This window comes from Asterias rubens, chromosome 1 (assembly GCF_902459465.1).
Source record: "Asterias rubens chromosome 1, eAstRub1.3, whole genome shotgun sequence".
NCBI lineage: Eukaryota > Metazoa > Echinodermata > Asteroidea > Forcipulatida > Asteriidae > Asterias > Asterias rubens.
This window is the reverse complement of record NC_047062.1, coordinates 22301502-22319643: the sequence shown is the minus strand read 5'-3', so window position 1 is coordinate 22319643 and position 18142 is coordinate 22301502. Positions and strand designations below refer to the sequence as shown.

Sequence of the window (18142 nt, the reverse complement as noted above, 5' to 3'; positions counted from 1 at the left end):
TTTTTTTCTAAAATGGTGGCATATCTGGTAGTGAGAATCACTGTGATATTTAAGGGAATTCTCATTTACAGATTATAGAATTGTAAATGTTTTACATGTACATATACCAAAAGTCATTATTTTAAGAAATAATAACTGTATGATATAAATACTGGAAAAGAATAAAACACTTCTTGAAATTAACAGAAGTATTTGTAATTTATGCCGTGTCGTGACCATGTGGTCGAGGGTACTGGGCCTCATCAGCTTTGATTGCAGTGACCAACCTGCTAACAATTTTGAAATAATATACAACTTATTTCAGGCATCATACTTGGAAAAAGTAGGAACAGTTTTATCAAATACAAAGGCTGACCTACATGTTCACATGGTGCAGGCTTTTATAGACTTTTCAGGCTATTAAATCACAATTTTCCTGATTTTCCCCAAGGGCAAACAAAATCGGTAAAATGGACTTAAGGCCATTATACACTTTCGGTACAGGAAAAAAAGAAGTTCACAGATTTACTAATAATTTACAGGATTTACAGAAGGTAATGGTGAAAGACTTCTCTTGAAACATTGTTCCATGAAATGCTTTACTTTTTGAGAAAACATTAAAACAATATAAATTCTCGATAGCGAGAATTACGGATTTATTTTAAACACATGTCATGACACGCGAAACGTGCGGAAACAAGAGTGGGTTTTCTCGTTATTTTCTCCTGACTCCGATGACCGATTGAGCCTAAATTTTCACAGGTTTGTTATTTTATATATAAGTTGTGATACACGAAGTGTGGGACTTGGACAATACTTATTGAATGTGTATAATGGCTTTAAGTAGGAAGAATACCATCCCTGTTCCTTCTATCTATGTGTGAACAACAACGTAAAAGACTAATGCAACAAAGATGTGTCAAATTTCATAACGAGGATTATTTATTTACATTTTGTTATTTGATGTAGTATCAGTATGCACCACTTTTAATTGTCCATACAAAATAGCGTTACTTTACAAATGGTACTGACTCAAAAAAATAATTCATTCACAGGGACTGACCAAATCACACATAATTTGTTGTGTTTTTGTTTTGTGTCTCACTCCATAATATACATGTTATACAAATGAAATATTATTATATTGTACATTCACGATACTCGAGATACGATATACAGTCATAATAATGCATACACCAGCAAAGACTCACAGTCAGCCTGTATGGACTGATCACTTCATAGATACTCAATACTCCAAACCAACTCAGGTTTCTACATGACGTACTTCAGGGCCCAATTTCAAGGAGCTGCTTAACAGTCGATTTTGTGCTTACTGTGTGTTTTCCATTATCAACGCGCTGCTAACCGTATGCACACAAAAAGACAAGCTAACCCTCCGATGCTTACTGCATGAGAATGAATGACGCCACAATGCAAATCCATAGTAAACGCGCAAGATGGCCGCATGATTTTCTTGCTAACCTGTGAAATACGCTTATAAGCAAAATGTTCTGCTTACCGTTAAGCAGCTCTATGAAATTGGGCCCAGATCACAGATTTCCATCCAGCTGTCCGACATTTATATAAAGCATGTACACAACACATCTCCATCCTTGCATATCTCCAACATACACACACTTCACCACAAGATGATTGCGGCGAAAACATTTATCTTTCAAAACTTTTCTCACCGACGGACAAGTTGCACATTATTGAGCATACAAGCATACTCACACATTCACAGTTAATACAGCATTGATTATCTAGGAACAGAATTGCGTACACATACCAACAACATAGTTACTTAAGACTCACAGGGGTAATTTTCAAATGGGATATACCTTAGCAGTTGGGAGAAACATTGTTTAAGAGGGTTTTCAGGACAATTATGTGAACACAATTCTAGAAACTTATTCTTGAAGGTTAAGGGCCATTTTCATTGTCAAAAGCTACACACGCTCCCATTATTTAATAGATGTTAATTTTGATTCAGGGATAAAGGATATTATTTGAAATTACCCTTACATCGATGTGTGTTATCACTGTATACTCATTACATTCTCGAGTTCTGTGAAAAAAAAAATCAAAGGCATGTTACTCAGGTGGGATTCGAAACCCACGACCGTTGCCAATCTAGAGCAGGTGTCTTACCAACTAGACCACCAAGATTGCCGGTAGCTAGAGGCTGCCACTATGTTAACTGCATCCTGCCACACTATTCTGTGATTGTACATAAAACAATGTATGCTCGTGTGCTAAACATGAGTGTAGTCAGGAATAGTGGCACTCAAAACAAAGCTCAAAATTGCATTCACTAGGTGTGACTCACTCCCAGTTTGAACTACTCACTCCCTGCCTGAGGTTGGGCATACTCGCACTTCCTATGTGGCAACCTCTAAACATTTGAGCATACAGGGGAGGTCGATTCACAAAACTATTCCTTACTTAGGATCGATCCTAGGACGCGTCCTAAGTTAGGATGAGTTACTCGTCCTAACTCCAGATTAGATGAGTCCCAACTCTTTGTGAATTCGACCCCAGGAGTACACTCACATTAGCACAAGAGTAAAACACTTCCAATTTCATAGTGTCATTTAACAGAAAGCAAATTTGTGTGCCAACTATAGCAGAAACATTTGCTTGCAGCCAGCTTGCATGTTCACCATGAATTTGCATTGTTGTGTAATTCATTTGTGAATAGAAAGCAGCAGAAGTTCAGTATGCGTTTTCTTGTAACTACAGTTACAAGCATTATGAAATGGAAATTAAGCCCAGAATTCACCAATGATAGGCAGTGTGGTAAATAACTAGTGCCATTGCTATGTAGTTGCTATGGGTCTAGGCTCGATTTCACAAAGAGCTAAGATAGATCTTAACTGTGTATCAATCTTAATTGCTAAGCAAAGTGTGATGTCACAATACAAATCACTATGGCCAAACTACCTTAAAAACAATCTTCAACAGTTGTGGTCCTAAGGTGTAGTTACTTTTTAAACATTATCTCTCTGTAAATAATAATTATCAACAAACATAATTATATATCACATATCATACAATATGTATATATACAATAGCACAGTCCTTAAAATTGGAAAGGGGGGGGGGGAGAGTGTAACACTGGTTAAATATAACATGACAAAAATATACGTTTAAAAACACATTTTCAGTGAGTAGACCAACCAATTGAAACTATAAATGTAAGGGTCATGTTTGGTGGCCACATTTGTGCCAAAAAACTATCTGTGTACAGACCCCTTGCACGTGACGACACATGACCCAAACAGCGCCCTCCCTGATGAGGTCAATGAAGAACTATCATTAGCTGAGAGTCAACACGGTACCATTGTTTGACCTCAGCGATGGCCGCTAATGCAAGGGGTCTGATGTGTAGATGCATTCACAACAATTGATGTACTGTGGGCTAATGTAGCTTATTTACCCTTCAATACCCTAGTGAGTGATACTGAATGGTCAGACAATTGAAGGGTTCATTTGTTCGTATACAGCCATTTCGTGATTACAGCACTGTCTATTGATGTTGACACATATAACCCACAGTGAAATCATAATAGTGATATTATAAACTGCACAGATGAGACAAATTCATTACGAAGGGGGCAAACAATTACTGTGCATGAATAAAAAGTAAGCCATAACTTCAGCTGCGCTTTGAACGCTATCCAGGGTTTCAATTGGATAGAGCCCAATCACCCATGTATTGTTTCATTATGTTGGCCTAAGGGCTGCACTAGTAAACTGGGCCCAATTTCATGGCTCTGCTTACCGCCGAATTCTGCGTTTACGATCGCGATTCCCCGCTTACGTGCAAGCGCCGAATTTCTGCGCTAGCCTTGTAAGCGTAGAATGCCAAGTAACATGGAGTACGCACGCGCAGAAGCCCAAATTCGCCGCTAACCCGTGAAATACGCTTGCCGTAAGCACAGAATTCCCTGCTTCCGTAAGCGCCAATTCTGTGCTTACGGTAAGCACAGCCATGAAATTGGGCCCTGATCATGCAGTGACATGGGATCTGCCATACGCTAATAAATCGCTGAAAGGAAAGGAGAAATAAAGGAAAGTAGGACTAAAGGCCAAAGGCACTGTCTGTTTCAAACCCTCATGCCCCAAAAGTCCCCCATCCTGTGGCTCAGTCTTCAGTTGCACATCTTTGAAGCCCAGTAACGAAAGTGTAACTTTTCAAATTAGTTATGGAGTGCAAGCTGGAGCCGAAGTCATAGCCTAAGATGTAGCCAAGCTTTTAAGAAGTAAGCTCTTCTCAAAAGCTTGGCATCATCTTACAGCTACTGGTTCCCTCACAACTGGTGCCCGACAACTGTTTTGCCAGGTAAATAAGTTTGCAAATACAATTTCTGCTAAGCAGTTTGACAGTGGGTCAAGATTACATGTTTAACCAGAGGTTAACGCTTTCTCTCAGGAAGACAAATAAGCATGTGTCCTATACTAAACAAAGGTTCAAAACATAAATGGAAGTAAGCCTGGGCGACTAGTGCGACTAGTGTTGTTGTCGCGACTACCGCTTTTCAACTACTAGGTTAATCATTCCGCCTCGATTACTATAAAAGTAGACGCGACTACCTGCTTGGTGAACCAATTTTTGTGCTCACGACTACTCACAACAACATAATTTACTTATGTAACACAATCAGACATCAGTGACAAAGTCCCTCAATCCTTTCAGCGTATGAAGTTGTGACTATATTGCGCCTGCGACAAACAATATGCTGCAATGCATATTGGGAATGAAAAATTAGTCGCAACGAGTGTCAAAGTCGCAACTGTTTGAGGTGCGACTAGTCGAGAAATAAATTTCAATAGTCGCCCAGGCCTAGTTGGCAGTACCATGCTCAAGAGCATAAAAACACTATTAAACCTTCCCCTTGGATTACAACCAACATTCATTAAAACTCATCACTACTAGTCCAATTCAATTCATCCTTCATCTCAATATAAACTACTAACATAAATATTTTGCTCAAGTTATTATGAGGTGTTTTTTTTTCCGTTTGTATATTTCTGTACAACATTATTTGGAAACTGGTTTCTTGCTTTTATAATTGTACATGAATCAATTGATTAAATGTCCGGTCCAATTGCACAGTCTGATATATATATATATATTGTATACCTTCTTCTGACATTAAAACAAATGAAATTAACTCTTCATTTTAAACAAACACTTTTTCATGAACAAATAGTACTTTTGTTTTTGCCTCTCTCTGATACTGCTTTTACTGCAAGAGGCTTCCTTTCTTTTATCAATTAGTGATGGTGTACTAAGTACAGCAGGTGTGACACATTGTACAATGCATGAAGCTCTGTTAACTTTACCTCCTACTAGGCCTGGAATTTAATGAAGACCAAGGAGGCCATGGACTCTGTTCCCCTTGGTCTGGCCTTGGTGCCCCATAAAAGTCTTTCACAGACTTTGCCATGGAAGTGCCCTGTTGCAAAATGAAAATGGCCTTGCCCTCTTGAAGATAGAATTCCAGGCCTGACCCCTCCTGCTTGAGGACAGAACCAGAGTGTCGTTAACCGAGGGGGCTAAGATTCATATCCCAAAGGGGGAGGGGGGCACTGAGTGGCAAACTAATTCAGTGTGCAAAAACTAAGCAGATGTTGCATTAATCTTATCAGGCAGAGTCTGGCGCCCTCACTCGACTTGACATCGGTAAACTTCCCAATACTCCAAGTCCGCTTGAACTTCGATGCTGCAACTGACGCATCCCACAGCAGAACAACATGAACACGCTGAACTCGACTACTAAAGAATGGAAGCAAAGGATCCTTTTTCTCTGGATTTCCCGACGACTGCTGACCAATGAGAAATCATTGTGTTGTCTCAAGAAACATGCTCAGTTGATTGATTTGTCCAATGATTTCTGCAGATTAAAGCATTTTAGTTGTCCATTCTGAAGGCAGGGCGAAGTTCTCTGATAAGTCAAGTTTCAACGACCCTCCTGTTCTACTGTAATTGGGTTATCCTTTGACACTTATACTGATTTTTAACAGTGGTAATTTTTTTTCACTCGCATTACTCATGACTTCCACTGGAATTAAATAAGTTCAACTTAAAAACATAAATTTAATTGTACTGTTTCACATAATATAATCTTAGAACTGTTCTGTGGGAACCGAGTGGCCCTTGGACTGGGAAGTGTGCTGCTCATGGGGCCTTAACGGCACTGGGGGAGCCCCCAGGGGTAGTCTGTGCGGTACAGACGGCTGCGAGTGCTGTGGTTCTCCATAAGGCTGATTCGCCAGAGTTTGTTGGTTATTCAGCAACGGTGGTTGCTGTTGGACAGTTTGCTGCTGGTACGAGTACGAGTGCTGTTGTAGCTGCTGCTGCTGCTGCTGCGGGTAGACTTTCTGCTGCTGTACTAACTGCGGTGGCAGTGTCCCAGGTTGCTGTTGCATTGGATCTGACGGCATGGAAGAACATGTGAAGTTTGCAAATTGGGAGTGTGAAGACTGATTGAGGGTTGGGGTCAAGGGTCCCTTGGGTTTGGCGACCCACGGAGAGTCAAACTGTGTAGGGTGTGGCACTGGGGATGGAACCTCCCGACGATGTAACGTTCCTGAAAGCGGGCTGCTGACCGATGCCGTCCGCCGTATATGCAGGTCGTGAGAGAAGGACGGACTCTTGCGATAAACCCTAGGGGGTACAGCCGGGCTGCTCCCATTCACTCCATGCTGGGGTTGGTGCGATGATGATGAGAAGGGCTGAGTTGATGCTCCGGGATAATGAGTTGGTGGTGCACCGTGCTGTGATGACAGGTACCCGGGTGGATGGTGGGTGGAGTTCCGACGAGGGGGCAGGGGCGGCTTGTAGGATTTGGGCGGGAGGAGGGGCGGTTCGGGTGATTCCATGGGTCTCGTTGGCGAGTTACTCCCTATCCTCATTCTTGGAGGGATTGGTGGGGGACTTTCCTCTCCTGAGGCTGCTCCTGCGTGCCCACTGCAACCTACCAGACAATACAGAGAGAAGGTTTAGTCAGTGTGTACACATGCTTTGTCATCGGCTGTGGCTATGGCCTAGACATTGCCTAGTGGTTAATATTGCCAAAATGCACAAGTTAAAGCCTGCAAGCTTTGTGAAAACGAGCGTCAAAGCGTCCCAGTCTGATCGGTCTACATCATGTTAATAGGTTTTACAGCCAATTTGTATAATTGTAAGCCTAATAGTAATAATAATACTTACAATACTTGTAATGTGCACAAGTGCATAACAAAATAAACCAAAAATAATAACTAATAATTATAGATTAAGATAAATTTTGCAACACTTACAATACTTTGCAAATTCCATAAAATGTACACAAGCGCATAACAAAATAACTCCAAAATAATAATAACAAATAATTATAGATTAGGATAAATTTTTATATTAATATAACACCTTAAACAAATGCAATGTTTAAAAAAACCATAAGCTAAAAGCTATCTTAAATTGTTCAAGCAATGAAAATGATAAGAAGAAAGCGAGAAGAAAAACACAGTGTTATTTTGTTTAAAGCACAAAAATTTGAAAGTCCAAGTTAAAACATGATTGACCCCTTGCACTGACGTCACATGTGTCTACTGTCGGCACATTGTCTGCCATTTTGGGAGTTAAATTGCATATATGTAAAATATAGGGAGGGGGTAAACGAACATTATAACACAAAGGGAAAATAGCACAACAAAGATTTGGTGTATTGATGAAATCTGGGCCAAATTTCATGACTTTGCTTACAGTGCAAGCGCCGAATTTCTGCGTTAGCTGTGTAAGCAAAGAATGCCTAGTAATGGGGACAATACACACACACAGACACTGCAAAAGTTCCCTGCTAACCCAGTACACTTGACAGGATTGCCTGCTTCTGGAAGTGCTGATTCTTTGCTTACGGTAACCACAGCCATAAGATTGGGCTCAGGTGCATTGGGTCAATAGAATAAAGACTAAAATTGCAATTCAAAGGTACAAAACAAAAATACAATAAATTGTAACAAAGTTAACAAAATCTCACAATATGCACATGTTAAGAGGTACAATACAAGCATACATGTCCAAATCAAACCTGTAACACAAGAAAATTATTTAATACAATTTAAAAAAATGTGTATTTACAAAATGGATGAAATCTCTTGACCAACACACAAAGTAAAATCCCCTACCTATCTCTACAGCTGCAAAGACGCTGTTTTCACAGAACACATTGCTATTGGAAGGAGTGGTCGGTGTTCGAGGCGACGGCGGGCCGCCACTCATTGCTTTTGGGGATGTAATCGACTCCTCGTCTGTCGTTCTCTGCAAATGTGTCAACAAAAATAAGCTCAATCAACTTTTTTTGCAACAGCTCCCATTGGTTTTCCTTTCCTGAACCGTGGACCCTATAGATTGACTATCATTGGCTAAGAGCTGTACGTAGCGCGTACATGTAATAATAATAATAATAATAAGACCTTGTATTGCGCACATATCCACCCTGCTGGGTGTTCAAGGCACAGTAAAACCCCAAAAAACAAAACAAAAACAAAACAAAGAAAAACAGACACAACAAAGTTAGTCCTTGAAAACCTGTGACATAAGATAAGTTTTGAGAAGAGACTTGAATGTTGTGGTACAAAGACAAGATCGAAGATTAAGTGGTAGAGAGTTCCAGATGTATGCACTGTTGCATTGATTATCATCAAATACATGTATGGCGGTTGATGACGCTTAGTGCAATCCATCTATTGTCCTCTATTGTTATAGGTTCCAAGCTTGAATGTGTATACCTTCTTAAAGGAAAGGTACACTATTGGTAATTGTCAAAGGCCAGTGTTCTCACTTGGTGTATCTCAACATATGCATAAAATAACAAACCTGTGAAAATTTGACCTCAATTGGTCATCGGAGTTGGGAGAAAATGATGAAAGAACAAAAAATTTGTGTGCTTTCAGATAAGAATAAAAGACTTCTAGCTAGAAGTCTTCTTAAGCTAAATTACATCTTTCTCAAAAACTACATTTACTTCAGAGGGAGTTGTTCTCACAATGTTTGATACTATCAACAGCTCTCCAATGCTCGTTACCAAGTCAGTTTTTAAGTTAATATTTGTTTTGAGTAATTACCAAACGTGTACCTTCCCTCCACAAAAATATTGTAACTATCACATGTAATACTTGAATCTATATTACCGAGGATAGGGATGTCCGTAGCTCCATATTGGATCCTGACGTTTGGCCTCTCAGGGTACCAGCTATTGACATGTGGCGACCAGCAGTGGGCTTCAGGCCAGGGGACTTTAAGGAATACTCAAACTTCTTAGGCTGGAAGAATAACAGATAAGAAAAAGAAGAACAATTTAAATCATCTCCAAATCTTTAAACGAGAAACAAAAACAAATATCATCATTCAACATACCACAAACTCCACAAGCGCCAAACAAAATAATAAACAATAATTAATAATGCCATGAGACAATGATTAAAAAGCTAAAACCACAAAATAAGCACAAAAAAATGAAAAAAAATGTAAAAAGCGTTGAAAAGCCACAATCCATTAAAATTATATACAAAACATCCTAACAGGACTCTAACAGGATCCTAACGGCATAAAGTCATAAGACACTGGATAGAAAAATTAATGTAACTGGAGAACCAACAAAACAATGACACAGTTGGTGAAAAGCATGTTTATAAAGATAAGTCTTAAGAACAGATTGAAGAACATACAGGCTACCAGCGGAAGTGGAAATTCCTTGTAGCCTTCCAGAAAGACTCTGCTAGGGTGCAAAACGCATGCCCGTTATCACTTTTTTTTTATAGGTCATTTTGGTTCTTTTCAAACCAAAACTCATCGATACTTACAAACTTTGGTGGCTGTTTGGAGTTCCTTGGCTCTATCTCAAGAGACTTCTCATACAAATAATCGTTGAAGTCTTTCTCGCACATACTCCCCATCGGATCAAGAGCCTCAAAGAATTTCTGAAACAAAAAAAAAAGGTGGGGGGGGGAATGTTACCAAATGCCAAAAGCACATAATTATGTACAAAAACTTCTGCTGCTGAAGGCAAATAAGAACTTTTAACTGAACAAATATTTTTAAGAATCGATTGACTGACCCTCATTTCTGGGTTGCCCCTCAGGCAATACGGCTGGTTCTGGTATTGCTGAATCTCTCCAGTAATCTCCGCTACTTTCCTCCTCTTGCTGAAGTTGATCAAACCCTCGACGGAGGATTGCAAGAAGTCAGGGTTACCCTGCTCAGTGAAGAGGATGTTGGAGAGGTACATACCTGCAAGTTAAAGGGGACAGACAGAAATAGAGAGGCTTGATTTACTCTTTAGAGACCCTAGCAGCCAAAGTGGCTGGTACCAAAATGCTATCTACCATGTTTGCTCTAACTCAAACCCCAACCAATGATAGGTCTTCCAGGCCTGTATGCTTCTCTTTGGTAAAGGGCACCCTATGAGGAAATTGTAAATTTCTACTGGAGCATTTCAAGGGCACCAAGGCAATGGCAAGGGGCATCGGAGGCAATCGCCTCCGTTGCCTCCGTGAAGTATCAGGCCTGGTCTTCCTTAGACTGATCCCCTGTCTTTATCCACAAGGATAAATAGAGGCACTGGTTTTACAGACCCAATGATTTCATTGGATACAATGATTTCATTGGATAAAGGTGCAGTGAAGTACGCTTTCTATATCTGTGTCATGATTGGTCTGCTCCAAAGTGACAAGGTGGTCAGCGACACCATCAGCAAGAACTTGTTGATCGTCTGCTGCTGTGAGCGTGTACAATGTCTTTATGTAATGTTGTTTTATTCACAATGTACATTATTCACAATGTACATGTACGTGTGTAGACTATCAATCTTCGCCATGTGAATGGATGCGAGGCAACTGGTAGGATCTTGCAAGTTGCTTAGGGCTGGTATCTTGCATTATTTGGAGCCTTGAAGTGTGACGTAAGATGTTCATGATACTTAAACCTCCAGCCAATGATAGGTCTTTGATAGGTCTTCCTTTGACTGTTTCACAGATAAGTTTGTACATACCTACAAAGGGTACACATGGCGGGTTGATGGAGCGAAGCTTCTCGGTGTACCTCTTGTAATGATCACCAGAGAGCTCCTTTGCCTCCTCCAATGCTTGCTTCTTCCTTGGAGATAATTCCTAGTCATCAAAAAAATAAACCACTTCATTTGTTTGTTCTGTCGATGAGACATCGCTTAACATTACTAATAACAAATAATAATAATAAAGAATATTTAAAGGGCGCAAAAATCCACCAAAATGAGGTGCTCAAGGCGCACAGGAGGGGGAACCACATACAGCAAGGAAAATAAGACAAATAGACCAATTACACATAGGCGAGATTAAACAATGTGGTTTTCAACTTAATCTTAAAAGTATTGAGATTAGAAATATTGCGGATTTGAAGAGGTAAGTCATTCCAGAGTGTGGGTCCAGCATGGGAAAAAGACCTATCACCCCATGACTTGCTACTCTTAGTAACCTGTAGCATGCATGTATTGGAAGATCGGAGAGATCGCACAGGAGTATAAGCTTCAAGGTGAGGGCTACACTTAACTAATTTGGGCAGTCAACTCAAATCAACTGTCACCAGGGGCACTTTGCCACCTATCTCTAGGGCTGAAACAGGTTTACCCCCCCCCCCACTTCACAGTCCATAAGGACTGAGCAGAAATTTTTATGAAGCAGTTATGGTCAAGTGTCTGCTCAAGGGCTAGTGTCATGACCGGGATTCAAACCCACACTCTGCTGAAAACGCCAGAGCTTGGGTCCGGTGACTTAACCGCTTGGCCACGACACGCCACTTAGTATCCCTATTGTTCATATTCATCATTTCCAGTAACAAACCATGTAATTTTAAAAACTACATTGCACTGTAACAAACACGTCCCTTGTTGCAAATGTTTGCCAGCACTTAAATGTCATTTGAATTTGAAGCGAGCACAGTGGAATTATGTCTTATTTACAAAACAAGATACCTAGAAACAGCTACTTACCCTGAATGTGTGTTCTAGTCTGTAAATAGCAGATGAGTTAAGTGCACTAACTACCTCCAAGACGCCATTGAAGTTATTCAATTCTTGAAATACCTGTGAAGAGAACATCAATAGCAAATTTGCTACTAGAATACAAAATCTGACAAAATACTCAATTTAAATCCACTTCCCATTTCATTTTTTTTGAAAAAATAACACATAACTACAAAATAGTTTAAGCGATTTTAGGCATTGCACGGTGAGGTTTCTATACACATTTGGTTTGTGGTAGATTATGTTCTTTTGAGAACTTGGCTTGCTTTATGTTCTACTACCGCGAAGAAGTAGATTAGTTACGATAAATTGAGAAGGCACTATATGTACTTCTCTCTGTAAAGCGGAAGTACTGAAAGTATGATATAAGAATAATATTTTGTTTTGATACCCTAAAAAAGTATGGTAAGCTCTGTTTCCGCAGTGGTTTCCCTCCCCCCAATTCCTGCAAAACAAATTCTACAGTGACTCGGGAAGGATTTGAACCAACGACCCCCGACATTCTAGAGCAGGGGCCAATTTCATAGAGCTGCTTCAGCAAAAAAAATTGCTTAAGCACGAAAATATCTCGCTTATTTTACACATGGTACTGGCCAAAATTTCATGCCATATACATTGTTTGTGACTGGCATTTAGCTTTTGTTTTCTTAGCATAACAATTGAGTGGAGTCTTGGCCGGTTATCTGATTCTACTCTATTCTGAAGCAAGGATTTTTGTGCTTAAGCAAAATATTGTGCTCAAGCAGCTCTATGAAATTGGGCCTCGATGTCTTAAAAACAGACCACGTGACAGCGGAGTGTTTATCACATATCATTGCAGGGGAACGTTCTTCAACCCAAAAATAACCTGAACAGGAATCTTGTAGACACTTTGATTTATCATTGTCAGCCATTTTTTATAATTATTTCTTTCCCTGTTCATTACCATCATTATCTCAATCACTCTTGTGAGTACAGCTATCCGTTCCTCAAAGTTCTCAGCCTCAACGATGCATTTCTCCAACCATAAAATCAGCTGAAATAAGAAGAAAGTAAATTTGCATCGGGGATAAAGAATATTAATTTTGGTTTTTACCCATACACCATTGTGTGTTTGCACTGTATACTCAGTACTTCCTGTGAAACAAATATCATAGGCACATTACACGGGTGAGATTCGAACCCACGACCCTTGCAATTCTAGAGCAGTGTCTTACCAACTAGACTACCGAGATTGCCCGATAGCTAGAGGCAGTTCGAAATCCTATGTTTACTGATTCGTTGGTCCTGCCAAAACATAGGATTCGAACTGCCTCTAGCTACCGGGCAATCTCAGGTAATATGCCTGTGATATTTTTTCACAGGACTCGGGGAAGTACTGAGTATACAGTGCTAACACACATCAAATTTAATAAGAAGAAAGTACACAACCATTTAACAACTTAAATAATGAACATATTCCTGTGATGCTTAAAGCCTTTCAAATAAAAAACAACTCCAAACATCCTGTCAACCATACTAGGAGCTGAAGAAATGTTTACAATCAAAACTATTTTGACCATTGGAGTTTCTCAGACTAGAGACAGGTGCCATGTCATGTCACAAGGTTTTGGGCAAGCATTTGTGCAGAAACGCAAGAGACATGGAATACCCATTTACAACTCTGCATGAATGTGTATAACACAATGGTACCAGGGTTTACCCATATGGAGGTTGCTGGGGGGAAAAAAAAGCTTGCCCTGAACCATGTGATCCCATTTGTTTGTTTACGTGTCACCAATCAAGACATTGTATGAGACATTATTCAATATCTAACTCGCAAATGGCTTATTTCATTATGCAAAATGTTACGAAGCAATTTAATCTTATAACACCTGCCACAACTTGACTAGTTTACACACTATATGATATCGGACACTTTTGTGGACACTGGGTGGCAGCAGACCTACCAGGCATATCCACGTTCTCAAAATTGTGTGACTCCTCAGAACTCTGTTTTACGTGGTCAGTCTGCTGCCACCTAGCGTTCCCAGGTCTCCCATGGAAATGGCTGAAATACAAACTTCTACCCAGTGCATTTATAGTTCAGTCTAGTTTAAGTGTACTATTTTTTCACACTTTGAATTCTTACCATGTTAGAATGATGCATCATTTTCAGTGGGTTGGGCGATGTTATATTCTTACCATGTTACAATGGTGAATCATTTTCAGTAGGTTGGGCGACAGTATATTCTTACCATGTTAGAATGGTGAATCATTTTCAGTAGGTTGGGCGACGTTGTATTCTTACCATGTTAGAATGGTGAATCATTTTCAGTAGGTTGGGAGCAATATTCTTACCATGTTAGAATGGTGAATCATTTTCAGTAGGTTGGGCGACAGTATATTCTTACCATGTTACAATGGTGAACCATTTTCAGTAGGTTGGGCGACGTTGTATTCTTACCATGTTAGAATGGTGAATCATTTTCAGTAGGTTGGGCGGCAGTATATTCTTACCATGTTACAATGGTGAATCATTTTCAGTAGGTTGGGCGACAGTATATTCTTACCATGTTAGAATGGTGAATCATTTTCAGTAGGTTGGCCGACGTTATATTCTTACCATGTTAGAATGGTGAATCATTTTCAGCAGGTTGGGCGACGTTATATTCTTACCATGTTACAATGGTGAATCATTTTCAGTAGGTTGGGCGACGTTATATTCTTACCATGTTAGAATGGTGAATCATTTTCAGTAGGTTGGGCGACGTTATATTCTTACCATGTTACAATGGTGAATCATTTTCAGTAGGTTGAGCGACATTATATTCTTACCATGTTAGAATGGTGAATCATTTTCAGCAGGTTGGGCGACGTTATATTCTTACCATGTTAGAATGGTGAATCATTTTCAGTAGGTTGGGCGGCAGTATATTCTTACCATGTTACAATGGTGAATCATTTTCAGTAGGTTGGGCGACAGTATATTCTTACCATGTTAGAATGGTGAATCATTTTCAGTAGGTTGGGCGACGTTATATTCTTACCATGTTAGAATGGTGAATCATTTTCAGTAGGTTGGGCGACGTTATATTCTTACCATGTTAGAATGGTGAATAATTTTCTGTAGGTTGGGCGACGTTATATTCTTACCATGTTAGAATGGTGAATTAGTTTCAGAAGGTTTGGCGACCATATATTCTTACCATGTTAGAATGGTGAATCATTTTTAGTAAGTTGGGCGATGTTATATTCTTATCCTTCTTTGTCCACACCGTACCGACCAGTTCAGATGGCTGAACAGCTCGGAACAAATCTGCTTCTAGGATGGTCAGCTGACGAGCAATCTCTATTGGATGCAACTATAGAAACCAAAAATGAGAACCGGTTATTAAGGTTCAATTTCAAATATCAAGTTCTAAACCACAAGGGAAACAGACTGGGTAAATTTAAAATAAGGTTGTATCGTAAACTTCGGTGTAATCTCTGGCTAACAGTTGAATAGCTTCTGATGGCTCCCCGAACAAAGATGTTGACAAAATAAGGAGATTGCCAACATATGTCTAGATACTCAGTTGATAGAGTGCCTGCACGTTAAACTGGAGATTGTTGGTTCAAATTCTACTCTAGTCAATTTTTCTTTGTTCACCCCAAAAGTTTCAAATTCATGCTATCATATCTATTTCAGAAACTAAGGCTCAATTTGATGGGGGTGGGGGGGGGGGGGGAGTGGGGAGTGCTCACAAAAATTTTCTTCAAGCAAAAATTAGCATGGCACCACTCACAAACAACATACATTCCATGGTACATTGGCTGACAACCTGTTTCTACTAAGCAAGATATTTCTTTCAAGTAAGAAATTGGGCACAGAAAGTTGTCCTTTATGGATGTATGATTATGAAGCACGGTGAAACTTGATCCCTTTAAGCGTTCATTACGTACTGTCATTAAGTCGTACTCCAAGGCAAACTTTGCAATGTGCGTCTCTAGGGTCGGAGGATCCTTCTCAAATGTGATCTCTCGGATCAGCTGATCTGCTTCTTGCTGTGGGTTAAATTAGAAATGGGTAAATTTTTATCAAATAAATGAATAACTTATCAAATAAATTTATCAAATAAATGTATCAAATAAATTTTTGTCAAATAAATTAAGGTGGGTTTAGAAGTTGTATTAAACAAATGAGAATTGGGTACCTGGTTACCTGTTTATTTCAAGGAAAAATTTTCTGTGCTTACAGGCTTTATGAAATTGGGCCTTTTTTTGTAACTGCCAAACTTACCCTTCTTTGTACAATTTTCTTGATAGACTCTGCCCACTTCCTCATGGCCTTTCCCCTGACTTGATCTATAAACTCCATCAGCCTTGGTAGTAGCTCTGTGCTCCGCTCAAAATCATAGAAATGACGATCAACCCAGTGTCTTAATACATTCAGTACTCTGTCAAGGGGGAGAAAGAGAGAGAAGCATTGCAAACAAATTAATTATCAACCTTTTAAAAACCAAATCATGTTCGGCTCTGTTTGCTTATTTAATGCCGCAGACAGAGAGTGCATGTTTTCAAAATTACTAAAAGCGGCTAAACCGGGCAAAAGCACTAGCTTTGAAAAGGGTCTTAAATCATCCAGTTTTTAAAGAAATTTACCATAAAGGGTTCAGGTACGTTTTGTACATCACAAAACACAATTGCTCACAGATTTACGTTAAACTTACATGCTTCAAAGATAATGATGGTAGAAAGCTTCTTTTTAAAATACTACTTGCTGAGGTGCTGTATTTTTGTGAAACGAGTTAACCAATTTCATGACAATAATTTTTGGTTAGAAACACTGAAGCTGTTGATAATGTTTAACATTTTGAGAATAGATTTCATTGTGAGGAATGTAGTTTTAGAAATCTACCTTAGTTGTATGGGTTGGGCATATTCCTTACGGAACCTTTTTAGATCCTCTCGTACTACAGTAGCTCCTCTGTCCATAGCAATGCGATCCTCCTCAGTAGGTGGTGGGTCTTGAATCTCAAATGTAAACAGCTCAAATTAAGGTCAACAATTTACGAACCGTCTTGCTATGCCTAGTTTCTACAAAATTATATCTGTGTTTGACACCCTTCAAGTGCAACAATTTCAACAGCAAAAAATCTAAAAAATCCAGGACAGCACATTTTTAAAATTTGATATTCACCCAAAACGATGTTGAATTTAAGCTTTTGACTTTTTTGAATATACAGACTCATGCATTTTACACCATTTTAATTTGAGATAACCAACTTGTAAATTTTTTATCAAGTTCATGAGAAATCTATCTATTGGAAGAATGAGTGCATCACAATGCTGAACTTGAACTTGGAGCCACTCTTTGAATAGGTTTTTGAACACTGGCAACAAGCATGACTGGACTTTTCTAACTGACTGGATTTGTTTCTAATTTACCCAGTCAGTTTCCCTTGTGGTTTATAATATTTAGATTTTTCTAACTCAACTTTAAAACAAGGATATCTATCGATGAGCAGAGACAGTAGTTCCTGAGGTTTGCAGAATGACCTGTATGTCGTCAGGAACGTCCTGACAAACGATGGGTCGGCATACTTGTGGTATGTCAGTCTCTCAATCAGCTTGAGGAGGGTACCACCCTTGATGAGCGGTACCCCGGCGCGGGACTTCTGCCCTTCCTCAAAGACGATGTTGTCCGGTGAGTCTTCCTCTGCAAATCTGAGTTGGATGAAAGAAATGGGTTTTGTTTTAACGCCAGTCACAAAAACGATGACTGATACTCATATGTGATGGGATTAAGCAAAATGAGTCTTTAGCCGACCCAGGTAATTTTTTTATATTTACATATATATATACATTTGAAAAAAGAACATGATCTTTGCTTTAATGCTGTTAAGACCCCATGTTCAAAATTGTGAACGTAGAAACACTAAATAATACAAGAGAATGAAACTGAGTTGAAGGAGTTTATTGAACATAATGTTGGCACATTTTCTTTCAATGCTAATTTCACCACTTTTTGATTTTACGTATCTGGATGGAAGTTACCAATATAAAATAGGTCGCCCAGCCAGAGATTGGTTTGGGACTTTAGAATTGATTTAAATTGAAATGGTTTATTGATAAAAATGTATCACAGCCAGAGGCCGAATTAAGACAATTTTCAT

General features: G+C 39.3%; 1 protein-coding gene across 1 annotated transcript in view; it reads right to left on the bottom strand.

The window, feature by feature from the left end:
• Positions 1 to 3918: 3918 nt before the first annotated feature.
• The window catches only part of LOC117291154 (son of sevenless homolog 2-like), a 39741-nt gene continuing 25517 nt past the window's right edge, over positions 3919 to 18142 (bottom strand). Inside the window, exons 16-28 of the mRNA XM_033772708.1 lie at positions 17481 to 17693; positions 16885 to 17007; positions 16267 to 16423; positions 15930 to 16031; positions 15194 to 15349; positions 12952 to 13041; positions 11994 to 12086; positions 11019 to 11136; positions 10086 to 10258; positions 9832 to 9948; positions 9160 to 9291; positions 8155 to 8287; positions 3919 to 6962 (exon numbers count right to left, since the gene is read on the bottom strand). Of these exons, the coding sequence (XP_033628599.1) occupies positions 6112 to 6962; positions 8155 to 8287; positions 9160 to 9291; positions 9832 to 9948; positions 10086 to 10258; positions 11019 to 11136; positions 11994 to 12086; positions 12952 to 13041; positions 15194 to 15349; positions 15930 to 16031; positions 16267 to 16423; positions 16885 to 17007; positions 17481 to 17693 (2458 nt within the window). The 3' untranslated portion in view covers positions 3919 to 6111. The remainder of the gene's footprint in view (positions 6963 to 8154; positions 8288 to 9159; positions 9292 to 9831; positions 9949 to 10085; positions 10259 to 11018; positions 11137 to 11993; positions 12087 to 12951; positions 13042 to 15193; positions 15350 to 15929; positions 16032 to 16266; positions 16424 to 16884; positions 17008 to 17480; positions 17694 to 18142) is intronic.